The 17,416-nt window shown below is 38.9% G+C and overlaps 1 protein-coding gene across 2 annotated transcripts; it reads left to right on the forward strand.

Annotated features, from left to right (window-relative positions):
* The first annotated feature begins 5,098 nt into the window (after window positions 1-5,098).
* On the forward strand, window positions 5,099-17,060 carry LOC133870190 (glucan endo-1,3-beta-glucosidase 6). Of its 2 annotated transcripts, XM_062307256.1 has the most exons (5): window positions 5,099-5,291; window positions 5,435-5,975; window positions 9,185-9,544; window positions 15,211-16,353; window positions 16,563-17,060. In XM_062307256.1, the coding sequence occupies exons 3-4, from the start codon at window positions 9,210-9,212 to the stop codon at window positions 16,328-16,330; spliced, it is 1,455 nt and encodes a 484-aa protein (XP_062163240.1). In that variant the 5' UTR covers window positions 5,099-5,291; window positions 5,435-5,975; window positions 9,185-9,209; the 3' UTR covers window positions 16,331-16,353; window positions 16,563-17,060. The 2 variants fall into 2 exon arrangements, with proteins under 2 accessions (XP_062163240.1, XP_062163239.1); XM_062307255.1 differs by lacking the exon at window positions 5,099-5,291 and having other exon boundaries at window positions 5,397-5,975.
* The last annotated feature ends 356 nt before the right edge of the window (window positions 17,061-17,416 follow it).

Genomic DNA, 17,416 nt, shown 5'->3' on the forward strand with positions numbered 1-17,416 from the left:
CACATGGATTTGCCGGAAAAACCGTGCAAGCTCGCTAGCATTCCTGACGTGGGGCAGAACTAAAATTGTTTTGACATCGTATAATAGCAACAAAAACTAAGAATTGTAATTTGAAAAGGGAATTCAAGAAGAGATAAAATAGCAAATGGGAAAGATAAAGATCGACCATAATTTTCTCAAATAAGCAAACATATAAATAACTTTGAAGACTTGAAATTTAATTGATATTTTAAAACTCAAAAAATAACAAAGGCCATATGCCTTTATATTGGCTAGATACCTCTTAATTTAACTAGAAAAAGAAAAACAAATTATAATAAGAAAATAAATAAATCCAAAAGACATGCATAAATAAAAATAAATCCAAACTAACTTTGATCTTCTCCTGCATCAATTTCCCTAGGTTGGAAATAACTCGCCATCAAGTTCAAGTCGTCTCTGTCAGCATTAACAAAACATGGGGTCAAGTGCTTCATGTTGAACACATCAAAGGTCTCTAAATGATTTGGAAGATGTAGTTGGTATGCATTTCATTTCTCTTTTACAGAATCTTACAAGGCTCAATCTTCCTCTCTCACAACTTGTTATACTCACCAACGGAGAAGCGATCACGTGTGACTACAACCCAAACCAAATCACCAATCTCAAAAGTTACCTTGCGTCTGTGGCTGTTAGAGTATGCTCTGTACGTGGCATTACTATCTTCTATCGCTTTCTTGACTTTGTCACGAGCTCTTTGGAAATAATCTATCATCTCATCAGCCTTAACACTTAATCTATTAATATGGGGAATAGGTGTGCCAAGTCAAGCACTTCAAATGGATTCTGCCTAAACACGATCTCAAAATGACTTAGCTGAGTCGTTCTGTTCTTAGACCAATTGTAAGCAAACTCTGCCTGTGATAAAGCCAGGTCCCATTGTTTTGGCTTATTTCTCGCTAAACTTCTCAAAAGATTTCTCATGCTCTAGTTTACCACCACAGACACACTCATCATCATCATCATATATAAGAATGATTATTATAACCTCCTGCAAAACAGAATGACGATGATGATCATCATAATACTACATAAGAATGACTGTTATAACCTCCTACAAAACAGAATGATGATGATGATGATGCACATCATCATCATCATCATAATACTATATAAGAATGATTGTTATAACCTCCTACAAAACAGAATGACGCTATTAAATAGAAACAATGCCAAGCTCACATTCTAAAATGAACATGCAAATAAACACATAGAGAAGCACTACTTGTAGTTTATGTGACTGACAATGGGAAGATGATGATGTTGCATTTTGTCTACACTAATTTTGTAGAATGGGGCGAGAACTTCTCCAATTGCAGGACGCGTGGATGTTCAAAGATGTGATCAATTTTTGTGAACCATAAGTTCTTCGGGGTGCAGCTTGAATTCTAGAAGATTAATTTTTTTTCGAATTGTGGTTTGATGGGATCCACGTACAATTGTGTCTGTATGTCAATATTCTTTAGAATTCAAGATGCACCCTAAAGAATATTGTAAGGACTAGTTGTTGGAAAGAATTTAATGAAATTTGTAAAAATATGCATGCTTGAATCTTTGAAATTTTTTTTAATTTTTAATTTTTTTTTTTTTTATAAAAAATAGGGGTATTTTGGAAATTTTGATAAAATTTAAAGGAAAATTCTAACGGACGGTTGAAATTGAAAAAAATTAAAAGATAGATACTCTAATTGCAAAAGTGATAAAAAATCAGGGGGTATAAATGAAGTTTTCCCTTATTATATAATATGATGATGATGATGAATGTGTTTGTGCAGTTTTTCTGTTCATGCTATACAAATGGGTGAAAAGGTTACCTCTATTTTTGAGCATGCCATCAATGTTTTTGCCCGCAAAGATGATGTCTCCGGTAACAGGTAAATCATTTGGTGATTATCTTCACTAATATTAAAGAACCATTAAGATGCTTCTTTCAACATTTAGGCCTAAATCTAACACATTATTCATATATCAACCTTTACAAATCTCATTTCAATTCGTATTTACCTCCATTCTGTTGTTGGAAGCGGTTGCTTCACTTTTAGATGTGCATTAGATGTACCAACATTGCCACCCCGTATAGTTCTACAATTTCCAAATTCTCATTTCTGATAGGAATGGGTTGAACCTTTTTCTATTGGTGGTAAAGTAGATTGCCCAGGATTATGGTCTTCTTGTTTCTGCTGTAAACTAAATTTTACTTGGTGAATATTGGAATTTTTTTTTTTTTTTTGGGTGTAATGCTTAAATGGATCTTGATTGTTTTGAGGGTACTGGGAATCATTTGTTTGGATTGCCAATTGCCATTTCCCTTCCTTGGCACATGTATAGTCTTTCTGGGTGCTTTCATCAATAATAATAATGCCCTGGTGTTTTTGCTTGTATGGGTTCTGCTCAGATCCTTTCTATTAGATTGTGTTTGCATGAGTTCTGTTTGGCTAGCTCCATGAAAACCTTCTTTAGTTAATTGCTTTAGGGGACATTGCATATCCGCACAGTGACTGTTCTCTGTGAACATAATTTCTGCAATCAAATGGCATATTTGGTTATGATGATGAGTAACTTCTTCCTTGTACATATTCTTTTTTATTCACCACCAACACCTTCAAACTCCTCTCTCGTAGATAATCCTGAACAACAGCTATGCCATGAACCATAAAATCCTTTAACCTAGCAGAGTAATAAGAGAAATTCTGGAAATTTCAACCTCTCTCTCTCTCTCTCTCTCTCTCTCTCTCTAACACACACGCAAACTAACAAGTGACAAATAGATAATTGGGACACTGATGCATAATATTCATACAGACTGCATCAGGTGGGCATTTATTGATCTAAGTGCAGGTCCTTTCTCATGGGGACCTGCAGTTGGCGGAGAACTTAGTGTGCGCACAGAATTAAGTTTGCCGAACGTGGAGAAAACGATTGGTGCAGTTTCAGGTACTGCTGATACTTCTCTCATCAATGCTCATTCATTTGTATGTACTGATATGCGTGCACCGTGCTGTGACAGCATTTTCCAGTTTTTTTAAATGTTTTCATTTTTATATTTTCGTGGGTCCCCAGTTGTAGTGATGATGGAGTGGGTTTGATGTTAGAGATAGAGCTAGAGGACCTTAGTAGAATTAAAGGATTTATTCATTGAGACTATTTCTTTGGGATGCTGCCTCATATTGTAATTTTTTCGAATTTTCATGCTTTTTTTAGACCTCTTATTAGCTACTTAATTACTAAGCTTTGTTCTTTTAAGTAGCTAGACGATAAGTTGTCATGTATGTTTTTTAATTCCACTTGGAGCCATTAATATATAGACTCATGTCAAACAGCGAGGAATTGGGATACATTTTTACGCATTGACTCAAGTGTATATAGTTGGATAATGCATTGTTGAGTTCATTAGTTTCTGCTCATAATTAATTTTGACTTTTCTTGTGGCATGCAGAAATTTCTGAAGATGAAGCTGAAGATCGATTGTCAAGAACCTCTATATCTTCGTAGATGATTATACAATTCAAAGTTTTAAGCGTGATCGAATGCTTGTTTCTGATTTCTCCCGACATGGTGTTATTGTTGTTCAGTCAGGGGAGTCAAGGGAGAAGTTGGATAATGAAGGCGCTTTGTCAAGGGAGAAGACTGTGCAGACGAAGACGGAAGTAGCTGCTGAGACTACTTGGTCTTCGTCAGACAAGGAAAAAGGAAATTGGAGCACGTTAAAAAGGCTGCTGGAAGGGTTGGGTGATAGGATCCGATGGATTCCATAAATTAAAGAAATAGGCAAAAAAGAAGAAGAAAGAAAAGATCATTTCGTAGGATCGAGCCTTTAATATTTGCTTCAAATAAAGGTAATTTTTATTTAATATCTTTGCTATACGGCATCTACAGCTTTATATAAGAGAAAACAAGCTGAACTGAGTTTAACGAGAACGTTATAATTTGTAGAAAATAATTAATGAAAGACATTTTTATCTATCTTGCATAAATTAAACAATCAAAAGCATAAAGACTAAACAAAGGGGAAGGTAAAGATATACGGACTAACAAAAAGCATAGGATCTAAAGCAAAGGAGAAGGTTCGAGAAGTGAGAGTCCTATCATTGGGTGATCTGAAAAGGGGGATAACGGCAGAAAGGAAGACGGGTGAAGTTGTTGTAGCAGCTCGGACTTCTACAGATAAGGCAGAAGGTAGCAATGGCAACTGTAGAGAGCGTGTTGGAAGGTATGAGAGTGGGCTTTTGTTACAGGGGTCTTCATCGGGTGTCGATTTTGGGGATGGGTCCATGTTCACAGTGGCAAATGAGTTGGGGGAAGGGAGTTCAGAGGGTTCGAAGTCTAAGGAGGTGTAGGTATTTGACGTGAATGGAGAGGAGATGAATAATTATTCTTTGGCAATGGTGAATGTTCCTGATAAGGAGTTTAAAGGCACTGGGTCATTAACAATTCATTCAATTGCTATGATTGAAGAACAGGAAGTGCCTCACTCAGTGTCGTCAGATTAGGTGTTTGAAAGGGCGAAGAATATGTGTAATGTAGATGTAGTGGGGGCGTGGGGCTGTCATGCGAGGACTTTGAAGATCAAATGATGGCTCTATTTTCTGTGATTGAAGCAAGTAGATATCAAAACAGCTCGGAAAGTGTTCCAGCTTTTGTTATAGGACAGCGAACAGAGGAAACTGCGAGCTTTTGTTAAAAGAGGTTGGTTTGTTTAGTCAATTATGACATAAAGGGAGGACATTCTAGTAGAGGAAAAGAAAAGGGGAGGGGATCCGATAGCTTTTTTATTAAATCCAAGATGGTATCATGGAAAATGTGAGAGGCTGAATGAGAAGGAAAAACTATTGAGGATTAGGAGTCTTCTCAGAGGTTGGAAGGCAGATATTATTTGTTTGCAAGAGACAAAATTATGGTATATTTCTAGAGAAGTGATTCATAGTTTACGGAGATGCCTTCACGTGGACTAAACGTATTTGGGGTCGAGAGGGGCATCGGGTAGGATATTGTTAGTGTGGGATAGGAGGGTGTGAAGAAGATCGAGGATTGCGTGGGGAACTTATTCAGTAGCGTGTTTATTTGGAAGTGTTAGTGATAATGTTGATTGGGCGTTTGCGGGCATGGTCTAAATGATGACGTTGAAAGGAGATATCTTTGGGAGGAACTAGTTGTTGGCCATGTGAGTTGGTGGGAGCTGCCGTGGTGCATTGGTGGTGATTTCAATGTTCGTTTTCCGTGTGAAAAATCAGGCTAGTCTAGACAATCAGCAGGTATGCTGGAGTTTTTAGAATACATGCCTTGATGCTTCCTCGCTCTTACAAGGTTCATGCTTGTAAGCATCTTGTGTAAATGCCTAAATGGGCTTTATTCCTGCTTTTCACAATTGATAGATGTTCAACTCTCTTGGGTGCAGTTTGTATGTCAGAGAGAACAGTGGGAAGCAGAATTCGAAAATTAATGAAAATGACCTAAAAGGAAGTCGTTTATGAGCATTTTCCTCTCCTTCCTTTTGTTCATCTGAATCCAAATGGACCCCTGAGAGTCAGGATTTGGTTTCTCTTTACACATCAGATGGGCAGAGATCTGTGTCATATCTGGCTACTTTACAATTACACTAGGACCTTTTTTGGTTTTGATGCTGATCATGTTCCAAGCATCGTTTGTCACTGAATTAGAAATCAGTGCCTATGTCCCACGTGGTACCCCGTACCCTAACTTTTTTGCTTTTTTAAAAAAAATTCAGAATCACGGGTGAAAAGTGAAAACCTTTCCCCCATTTCAGAAGCCCAATCTTCCCCAAAATTTCAAAAACCCCCAATCCTCATCCCTCCATCTCCACTGGTCCCCTCCCCCCACGGGCCCCACCGACGGCTCTGCCGCCCACGAGCACCGCCTATCGCCACCCACCACCGACCAGTAGCGCCAACACCGACCCCCGTCGGTCTCTCTCTACGGTCAGTCTCTCTCTCGGGCTTATCTTATTCATGTTTTGTTTTTCCTTCGGTATGGGTAGGTAAGAAATGGGTTTGTTTGAAGTTATTGATGCTTGGGATTTGGTTTTGTTCTTGAAAGTTACCTTTTTCTTTGGTTTAGGGGTTGTTTTTTATTTTTGGAGAACATACGGATTTTTTCGTTGGATTGGTGTTTCCTGCTCTAAACATGTGATTCCTCAGCTATGAAGTTTGATCTTCTTTACTGTTTTCATTTTATATATAATGTTTGCAAGTTTTTTCTAGAATCCCAAGAGTCCTTGCCCACTCGTCAGCCACGGTCGGTGAAGCTAGGGTTGTCTTGCCAATTGTTGGTTGATGATTGAGCGAGTTTTTTTTTCCCTTGTCTTTCCTGTTGTTTGCATGTGGTTTTGATTGAATTATGATCTGGGCTTGTGTTAGATTTTGGTTTCAAGTTCAATTTATCAGCTGGGTGTGTGTGTGGCAGATTTGGTTTTTGATTGAATTTGTCAACTGGGTATGTGTTAGCTTTTATATCCTGCATAAATGAGGTTTAAGTTGTGCAAAAGTTTTGAGTTATGTATGGAGCTGGTTAAAGGGGGGTGTTTTGAGTTCTTTGTAATTTGTAGTTGACAAGAAAGGGAAGAAAACTGTAAGGCAAAAGAAAGAAGATGAAAGAAAAAAGCTGGACAAAGGAGAAGTCTGAAGGAAGAAGGCTCGAATATATTTTTATGTTTTGTTAGTAGTCGTTTTGATTGTAAATAGTTAATGAGTTGAACGATCAGTTGGGTTTTCTGTTGGGCTTCTGTTGGTTAGTTTTGTTAGATACAGTGGTTTAACAACCAAACGGGCTGAATTGTAATCAAAGGGATTGGTCTATTATAAATAGGTCCAATTCTCAATTGTTAGGCATTAAAGAAAATATCATATTGTAATAAAATTGATCTCTTACCTATCAAAAGAAAATATCATATTGTAGTAACTACTTGGAGGCCTAGGCCTATTGAAATTCTTCCATTCAATTCAGTTTCTCAGTTCCGTACATCATATTCTACCATTTCCATTATCTCTCAGTGTATATTCCAAATATACAAAATCAAAAATAGAAAATGCATATATATATATGTGTGTGTGTGTGTGTGTTAAAACACTGACACCACTATTAGAAGAAAATGTAGCTATAGAAGATTATGTCAACAATGGTGTTTGGGACATGAAAATGAGTCAATTCAAATCAAAGGATATGACAGTTGCACAGGAATGGATTTTGTAATTAGTTTCATTAGTAGCATGATTTTAGAGTGCATAATTGGTTATGTATGTTTCTACATGGCAGATTACAATTTTATTTTTATTTTTTATAAGTGATAAATTTTATAAAAAAAGCATAAGGCGCCCCTACGTACACAAGAAGTATACATAGGAACAAACAAAACTGCCCACAAGAAGAAACCCAAATAAACCCTCAACCCTAAGACCCTCAAACCCAGAACCCACATGGAGCATACACGCTACAACACATGAGTCTTGCCTTTCCCTGGCCGAGAAGACACGCTTGCATCGCCGTAGTTAATAGAGCTATTTAGGTTCAACACCTCCCTCCTACCTTTGTTCTTTGGACGTGCAAGCTTTACAATCCGAAGAAGGTCCTCTTCGATGGCATCCTGAAACTCCAAGGAGGGATGGCTGATTACAATGTTGTTCATATGTTTCTAATTGTGAAAACTAAAATGACTTTGAAGGCAGGGCTATAGGTTCACTTATTCAATATATTTCTGAAGAGATGCCAATTAGGCTATAGGACCTTGCACTAGCACAAACAAATTCACTTTGGAACTCCATGCTTTGACTGCTTTCTCACATCTTTACCTCACTCACCACTCACCACTCACCACCTTTACCTCACTTTTATCTCTCTTTATGCTAAGACTGCTTTCTCCTTTCGTGAATGGATTCTTGAGCTTGCCTCTTACCCCAGCACAGGATCCTTAACCTGTTCATGTCATGTCTCTCCTTTAGTTTGGCTTGCTCATTATCTCTCTCTCTTTTCTTTTGATTTCTACTATTATCAATCTGATTTTAGATTTAGTATGTGTTTTATTTAACTATCTTATCTCAACATCTTGAACAATCCCAAATATTTTCTTTTTTCTATTTTTAACATTTGTTTTCAAGAATCTGTCCTAATCCTGGGATTTAGCTAGCTGTTCTTTGAGCTGTAAAACTAGATTCTAAGTGCCTTTTCCACTATACCTTATTGGGTTCTATGCGAAACTCTTGTAGTACCCTAACAATCATGGGTATCATGAGCAGTTATATTCTACTCGGATTCGGCATGGAGAGGTTGATAGGTTGGTGTGGAATCTTTCTAAGAGGAGGAGCTTTGAAGTGAAGACTTTCTATAGAGCCCTAGCTTGTCAAGAGGCGGTTTCTTTTCCTTGAAAGGGTATTTGGCGTGTTAAGGCTCCGAAGCGGGTGGCGTTTTTTGTGTGGACAACGGCATTAGGAAAGATTTTGACACGACATCATGCCAAGAAGCATGCTGGATTTGTTGAGTGGTTGGGACACCTTGCTGGGTCGTGGTCATGTTACCCGTCTTTGGAAGCAGGTTCCCTTGTGTGTAATGTGGGGTCTTTGGCATGAGAGGAATGCAAGGCTATTTGAAGATGTGGAATTACCGGTTGTGGACTTGTGTCGAAATGTGCTTAATATGTTATATGTTTGGGTCTTGGCGTATAGCCTGAGTCGTATTATATTCACTGAGTTTTTACATTCATGTTCTTTTGTTTCCTCTGATTAGAGGCACTTTTGTATACTTTCTGTGTACTAGGGTTGCGCCCCTCTGCGCTTTTTATTGAATTTTATTACTAATAAAAAAAAAAAAAAACAATCATGGGTATCATTCCATTTGTGCTTTGGTATTGGATTCAACTGTAAAAGTTCTTGATTTTCTCTTGTACTAGTTATATTTCTTAGATCAGCTCTTCACGTTTCCTTTTTTTGCTTCTTCATTTGAGTATTCATATATCAAGTAGATTTGAGCTTCCACTCCCTCTTGGCTTGTTTTGGGGTTCTCTGTTAACTGGAAACTGCATACATAGTGAAATCACTTTACTTGTTTCATGTTATTTTCTAGTTTCGTTCCAGTTGAACCAGACCTATCTTTAGCTTCTAAAGTCTTAATTTATTTTGCGTTTGGGTCTTTTGCATAGACTGACTGCCAGATTTGAGAAGATCATGGGGTGCCTTTCATTGCCTACTATTGGTTTGGTTTTATTGTGTTCAATGGTCTGCACGGTGGGTGGCATTGGTGCCAACTGGGGCACACAGACCAGTCACCCTCTGCCTCCAGATACAGTAGTGAGGCTGCTGAGGCAAAATGGGTTTAGAAAGGTTAAGCTTTTTGATGCGGATTATGGGGCATTGAGAGCTCTGGGTAAATCTGGGATTGAGGTCATGGTGGGGATTCCTAATGATATGCTTCAATCTCTCGCCAGCAGCGTGAAGGCTGCTGAGAAATGGGTTGCCAAAAATGTCTCCACACATATCACCACCAATAATGTCGATATCAGGTGAGCTTCCTCCATTTCCCCCTTTGTCTGGTGGTAATGCTAATAATGTCAACATCAGTGATTTCTTTTATATTTCTAGCTTGCTGACAACTTCTGCTGTAATATTTGTTAAGCCTTTTTGTTCAATTGAATTGGTTGAAAAATTATCAATTAATAAGCTTCTTGTTGATGCCATCTTGGTGGAGTTGTCGTTTCTTCTGGTACTTACTAGGATGCTTATGGTTGGTCTGTAATATAAATCAGCTCTTGGCTCTATGCAAATCAGTGCCTATGAATGAGCTATGGATAGAAGGATAAGGCAGTGGTCTGGTATTTCAATAGTTGCAAGTCAAAATATCTTTAAAATGCTGTATAATCAGCCGTTGGTGACTTATGGGATTTCATACATCTTCCCATTGCTAGCCATTTCAGTCTCTATTTGCTTTGTCCTCTAAATTTCCTTGAAGTACCTTTCAATCAGTGTAGAAAGTGTTGTTGTTTCTTTAATTGCTTGTAACTATGGCTTGTGATTTTTGTATCAAATTTGAATTATTTAGGCCTCGATACATTCTTGGCTCCAGCCATTTCTTTACATTATTACCTTTTGTTTCAGTTGATGTGGACTTTCTGATTTGGTCAATCTTCATATACTTGATATTGTGGGGTCCACAACTTTATGTTTGATTTTTAATTTCTATTCATTTTCATAAGATATTGGCCCCTTATCTTTGCAACAAAGAACTACCATGGTCTTTTAGTTCTTATTTTTCTTACAAATACTGAACTTGAGGTTGATAATTTTTACTGGGACAGTATCATTTCTGTCAAATTTCCAACGCAAGGTTTACTTGAGTCCTTGTTTTATTAGAAAAATACAAGTCAGTAATTTGTTGAGGCTCTTGATCAGTATGAGCTGTTAAGTGTGTCATCTTACCACCTCTATGCATGGGCACAGGTTATCAACGATGCAGTTCGATCTCTTTCATTTTTTCTGATCCTCATTGTTAATTTCTTGTGTTATTCCTGTCTCATCTGTCTGTTTCTTTTCCATATCAATGTCCCTAACAGATTTAATACTGGTGTTATTAGGGTTCCTAAATGCTATGTGGATTTACTTGAAAGGAGTGGAACCTTTTAGAGTATTTAGTGGGGAAAAATGACAACCAACCACATCCTATGTAATATTATAAACCACCATAAAATATATCATACTTTTATTTGACCTTTCTATTAAGCCTTTTGAAGTCATATTACATGCTAGTGCTGCCTTGCTCTTATTGTAAACAACTGCATATGACAAACTTCTTTGAGTATTGCTGTGTTTTTGCACCCAATTGGTTATACTGTTTTTCAAATGCTAAACTTTAGCTGAAAGTCAATAAAACTTTTATTTTATGAAAGAGATTACTGGTATGTTTGGATGCATTGTATTTGCTACAGTGATCGGGTTTTTTTAACTTGAATGCAACCCGCACTTAACACCCGTTATGATTCAAATTTCAAAACAAAATCCGAATTCCAACGTCAAAACCCAAATTCCAAGGTGTCAGACTCGTTTTGTCAGATGGCAGGCGTCACACCGTGAAAATCAGATGTAGTGTTTTGGTTTTTTTTTTTTTGGATGACAGGCGTCACGCCGGAGGGTTCTCTTAGATTCAGAGAGAGAGAGAGAGACAGAGAGAGAGAGAGAGTCAACATGGCGGACAAGCAAACCCCAGCCTCTGGTAGGCATCGGAGCCGAGGCACGAAGGCGTCGGCGCGGTCCTCAGCCCTTGAGCGCCTGAAAGTCCTCCGCCGAGGCTGTGGCTGGCGATCCGAATCAAGCGGAGGGTTCTGGATCAAGATAGAGACCTCGATATACGGCTCCGTTGGCAAGGATGAGTATGACGCCCTTTTCGCCAAACGCCGAGAGGAGGCTAGGGGCTTCATTGTTGACGACAACGGCCTTGGGTACTGCAAGTTCAAACGAGGCACAGTCTTCCTCGCTGCACTTGGTTTGCCTTGGGCAAGAGGAGACGTGTTGAACGTCCCTTGCCCTGCAAATTCAACGGCAGGTCTTTACCCAGCGGTTCCTTCTCCAACACAGAGTAGTCCAACGAAATCCTTCTCACCTCCTCTAGGGCTGTTGGTCTCACTGCCGGGAGAAAATCAGCACTCCTCTCAACCAGTGGAAACCGAAACTTGACAGGGCCCTCTGACCTCACCACCTCCACGAACGACGGTAGAGCGCCACCCACAATGGGCGAAGCCCCACCCGAGCTTGGGGAGGACACCTTCAAACCCAAAATCTCCTTCCTATCCTTCTTCATCACTGGAGACGACACACCAACAGGAGAAGAGCCAAACAAAGGCCCCTCCTCCTTTCCACCCTTCTTCTCTACCGAAAGCAAAGACCCACTCCCACTCCCACACCCCACCGTAGCAATACGAAAATCTTTTGCCTTATTAAGCTCACAGGCAAAATTGTGCTAGCCCCACCCTCCACGACCCTCAGGGATCAATAGAATCCCTCTTCGTCTACCCATCCCATAAGTTTTTGTCTCTAAAAACCGGCTATCTTTGTTCCCACCTCTACGCACGATCAAAACCTTTGTCCCTTCCCTGAAAGATTTGAAAAACTCTTTATCTCTAGGGAAACCGAAGAGAATCTCCATCGTCTCCGCTAGCCAAATGATGCACTGGTTGTTCAGGAGGACTTCACCGAAAAGGCCTTTCCTCTTTTCTTTTACCTGCAGCACCGACGCCCCATCCAAGACCGAGAGCACAAAAGATTTCGACTCCACTAAGAACCTCCTTTCCATCTCAAGGCTTACCCAAACTCAGACGGCCAACGCAGAAGAAACTCGTACCATCGTCGAAGAAGAAGACCACCTAATCACAAGACCCACCAGCCAAAGCCCCGCCACGAACTACCTAGAGTGAACCAAAAGCACACCTCTATTGCTCAAGCTCTTACCCCGCATAGCAACCGATCTAGACGAAACGTAGTAGAGCCCTAGCTTGACGCACTTTCACGCGCCACTGCTAGGGCAACGAGAGAAAGATGAAAATGAGAGTTGAGAGGAGAGAGGATGGACCATTTATCATCAGACATTTTCATATGTTTAATAGGACACAAATCAAAATACTTTTCAAAAAATAAAACACAAAACACATTTTAGAAAACTTCCTGCACATTAATGTTTTGAAAATTGCAATTATCATTTTCGTCTTTTACTCAGCTACTCTTTAAAATATTCCTAAATTGCCCTTCGCTTAAATCCAAAATAAATACTCCCAATTTGAATCTATTGATTGCTTGACTGTTTGACCTATGAAGCTTACAAAAATCATAACTTCCCTACACGTCCAAATTTTTTTTTCATAAATCGATTTCAAAAATCCACTTAATACTTTTATTGAATAATTACTAGGGGTATCACAACAACCACCATCATCAAGAGAATTTAATAAAATATTGCTACTCCCAGAAAGTCCACAAAACTAATTTCTTCAGTACCCACATCAAACTCTTCAATTTTGGGGTTTCTATTAAACATGTGAAGTATAGTACTCTCATCAACAAAATTTTCCGTGTTATCCAAGAGACTTACCTTATTCAACCAATCATCTTCTTCAGGATGGATACTGTAGATTAGTGGAGAGGCCCAATCTACTACAAACTCGTCCACTTGATCATATGACAAAGAACTTACCACAAGATCTTCATCATTGATAGAACATAGGAATTATGGAAGTTGAAACCGTGCTCTTTACCGAGCATTCATTGATCATATATAGAGTTTGATTACAGAGTTTAAGCTAAACACTAACTCTAGTCTAGCAACCGGTTTCTACCTCTAAATACATTCAAACTATAACACTTGGAATCTTTATCTAGTTATGAGACTATTGCATTAGGACTCTATAACATGTCTCGGCTTTTGGATAGAATTAGAGAACTTCTTAGTAGAGTCCCGGTTGGACACCTCCACAGATTGAGCTGCACAAGACTCCTGCTGAGACTTTGAGTCTTGTGCGAGAGGTGTTCTAATAATCATTGATCTCGGTGTCATAAGTTGGTAGAGAATCCCAATCCACAGAACATTGTGAAGGATCTTCAACATCTTTGTGGTAGAACTTCTTATCAACAAACTCATCTTCTTGGAACTCTTCATCAACAAACTCATCTTCCTCCACATAAGATGGATTTGGTAGATGGGTTTGAGACTTGCCAACATCGGTCAAGGTGGTGCGCCGCAGACTCTGTGCGTCAAACTGTACCTTCCTCCATTGGGGTCGCACCTCACTAAAGGTAAACACATTATCCTCATCCATGAAATGGAAATTTGGTTGACGACAAAGACTGTTTGGCCCCCCCATGGCGGCAAGTTGCTAAGTGAATGCTCCAAATTGAGCGACTATCAGCTCTTTGAATTGCTCCAACCGATCAGCAAATCGCGCTTTCATGTGTTGCTCCAAATGCATCGCCAATCGTTCCTCAGGTGTTGCTTCTTCATGCTCATGCACAACACCAAGGTGAATATCTGGTTCCTCCATCGTATCTTGTTTGCGCTATGGCAGGAAAGTTGCTGAGCTTTGATACCAAGTGATGTAGTGCGGCGTAGTGAGTTTGCAGAATTAACAAACACAAGAATTACAACTTATCCCAAAACCAAGAACCAATCATGGAATTGAGGTAAAACAGATAAAAACCACTCTTTGAGTGTTTCTTATTGATCTCTAATCAAAATTCATAAAAAAACTGAGGCTCTAGACAGCCAGAACATATATTTATACTACCTAAAACTCCTAACCCTAGTAAAAAACTGAAAGAAAGTTGGTTTACAAAATTCGCTGTAGCCAATTTGAACTGGTAAAAATTTAACCTCGTCTCAAGTTCAGTTCGAACTACACTTGGAACACCCGCTACTGTCTCCTCATTCCAAATCCGGTTTGGAACACTAGTTTCTGTCCAGCTTTATAGACTCCTTTTTGCAGCACGTTTTGACCCAGTAAACGTGGGAATTGGAAAAACTTCATGAAGCATGAAATTGTAGGCCTTCGAATCAGCTTTCCAATGCCACCAAGCTTGCTTCCATCCGATGTCAGAATCATGATATATGACTTTTTTTCTAAAACTGGTCCGATGGAAAACTGCCCTGCATCAATAATGTTTATGAAATATATGAATTGTTTATGCCAACCAAAAGTTGAGGATTTCTGACTAATTTGCAATTTAGTTGAGGATTTCATTTACTAAGAAAACTGAAAGTGTGAGTCATCTGTTGCAGTTTTGCTGCGTGCATTGTACTTAGTGTCATCAACATGGTCATACTTCTCTTATGTCTATCTTTGTGATGGATTGTTGTGTTGTTAACATTGATCTTTCTTGAGGTCATGTCTCTGTAATAATCTTTATGAGGTCGAAAAAAATAATGAGTTACCAAAAGAGAAGCCTGGTGGTGGAGGCGGTTGAATGGAAACTTATTCTTGTGGATAAGATTGTTTCAACAATAGTAAAATATCCCGCCTAAGATATATGTAATGACTATATTGAACTCATTTGGTTTCTTACTCTGATTTTTGGTATAATGATGCTTAATAAAACCTCTGTGACGATATGGAGGGATTCTCACATTTTGGTTAATGTTGCAGGAAATATCTCAACGTCTTTTTAGCTCACCAATGTTCACATGAATCTACAGGTATGTTGCAGTTGGAAATGAACCTTTCTTGTCGACATACAATGGAAGCTTCCTCAGAACAACATTCCCTGCTCTGCAAAATGTCCAATCTGCCTTGATAAAAGCTGGTCTTAGCAACAAAGTAAAGGTGACAATCCCCCTTAATGCTGATGTTTATGCGAGCTCAACTGACGTTCCTTCTGGTGGTGACTTTCGTGCTGACATCCATGACCTAATGCTTGGCATTGTCAAGTTCTTGAATGACAATGGTGCTCCCTTCACTGTGAACATCTATCCATTTATAAGCCTCTACACCGACCTCAACTTCCCTGTTGAGTATGCCTTCTTTGATGGCAATGCATCACCTTTAACTGACGGTGGGACGACCTACTACAATATGTTTGATGCAAATTATGACACTCTTGTGTGGGCCCTCCAAAAGAATGGGTATGGAAATTTGCAAATCATAGTTGGGGAGATTGGGTGGCCAACTGATGGAGATCGAAATGCAAACCTAGTGTATGCTCAGCGGTTCAACCAGGGTTTCATGTCCCACATATCCGGTCAGAAAGGGACCCCAATGAGACCTGGGATGCAAGTTGATGCATATTTATTTAGTTTGATTGATGAGGATACTAAGAGTATTGATCCAGGAAATTTTGAACGCCATTGGGGAATATTTACTTATGATGGGCAATCAAAATACCCTCTTAACCTTGGCACCACAAATTCAGGATCCTTGGTTTCTGCACAAAATGTACACTATTTGGACCGCAAATGGTGTGTGATGAAGCCATCTGCTAAACTTGATGACCCACAAGTGCAACCAAGTGTGAGCTATGCTTGTTCACTAGCTGATTGCACGAAGCTTGGATATGGGACATCTTGTGGCAATTTAGATGCTCGGGGAAACATCTCATACGCATTTAATAGTTACTACCAGAAGAATAATCAACTTGATGGTGCTTGCAAGTTTCCCAACCTTTCAATGATCACCAAATCAGATCCAACAGTTGGTAGTTGCCGATTTGAGATAACAATGGAGCCATATTATGGAGGTGCAGAAAGGACACTTGGGTGTCTCCCAAAGCCATTGAGTTTGGTTTTTGGCCTTATTCTCTTTTTGCTAACAATTCTGTGAATTCTAAGCTTGAAGTTCCCGAGGTACTATTTTCCCTCTACTATTCTTATTTGCTTTGTAGCATAGTGTTGTGGGAGCTAAGAGAAAACCAAAAAATGGCACAACTGCAGTTCAATTTTTGCAATCTAGACGAGAAACATTCAACTTAGCAAATGTATTCATATCTTAAGTCAATCTGCATTAAGAATGTTTTATGGGTGGTAAGTAATGTTTGTGTATGGTAATGTTTTAGGACCCCGAAGTTCAAGACTAGAATTCTTATATCCTTTGGCCGGATTTTGGTGGCTGGAAGAAGGTCATTTATCGCCCCAAACATGACTGTTGCTGACTCTTCTCGGCCATCTTTTAGGGCTATTTTGTAACCAGGGCGGAATACTGCACGCGGCATGTAGGTCTCGTCGCCTATGCCAGAATTTTTGAGAACTCGTTGCTGATGTTCAATGGCAGTATCATTGAAGTTGCCAGATTTTCTTGCTAATTGAATGAACTCCTCCTTTGAAATCTGTGCAAGTTCAATATAGTGGAAAAACTTTACTTTGCTGAGCATTAATTAAATGATGAAATTTTTCATTTTTTATTAGCTTAAACTTTTGGGATGACTGATAATTTGTCATTGTATTAGAGCATAGGTTAAATATTCTACGTGTTGGGACTCATTTATAAAAGGATGAGAGTTTGTACCCACACAATGAGCTAGGGGGAGTGTTACATATATTAAGTTAAATGCGCTCGTGTGTATATATATATATATGTACCTCAGTAGTCAAGCAAAGAAAGTAGAAAGTAGATGAAAATGTATATTACCTCATCTACTATTCTTCCAAATGTTACCAAAACAAAAGGAAGAACATGAATTATATCATTTAAATTTTTTAGCATTCTAAATTCGATGTTAAATATATTAAGTAAGAACTTGTCTAAAATGCATACCTTAAGCTCATTTGGGGGGGCAATGTTAGTGATTTTAGGACTCTCAGCTGCTCAACTGAAGATAAAGATAGATCTTGTGCATCTAATCTGTAAGTCATATACTTAGACTCAAACACTAAGAGATAAGTCTTATCTTAGTCGACTATCTCTTGTTAG

The sequence above is a fragment of the Alnus glutinosa genome, chromosome 6 (genome assembly GCF_958979055.1).
Source record: "Alnus glutinosa chromosome 6, dhAlnGlut1.1, whole genome shotgun sequence".
NCBI lineage: Eukaryota > Viridiplantae > Streptophyta > Magnoliopsida > Fagales > Betulaceae > Alnus > Alnus glutinosa.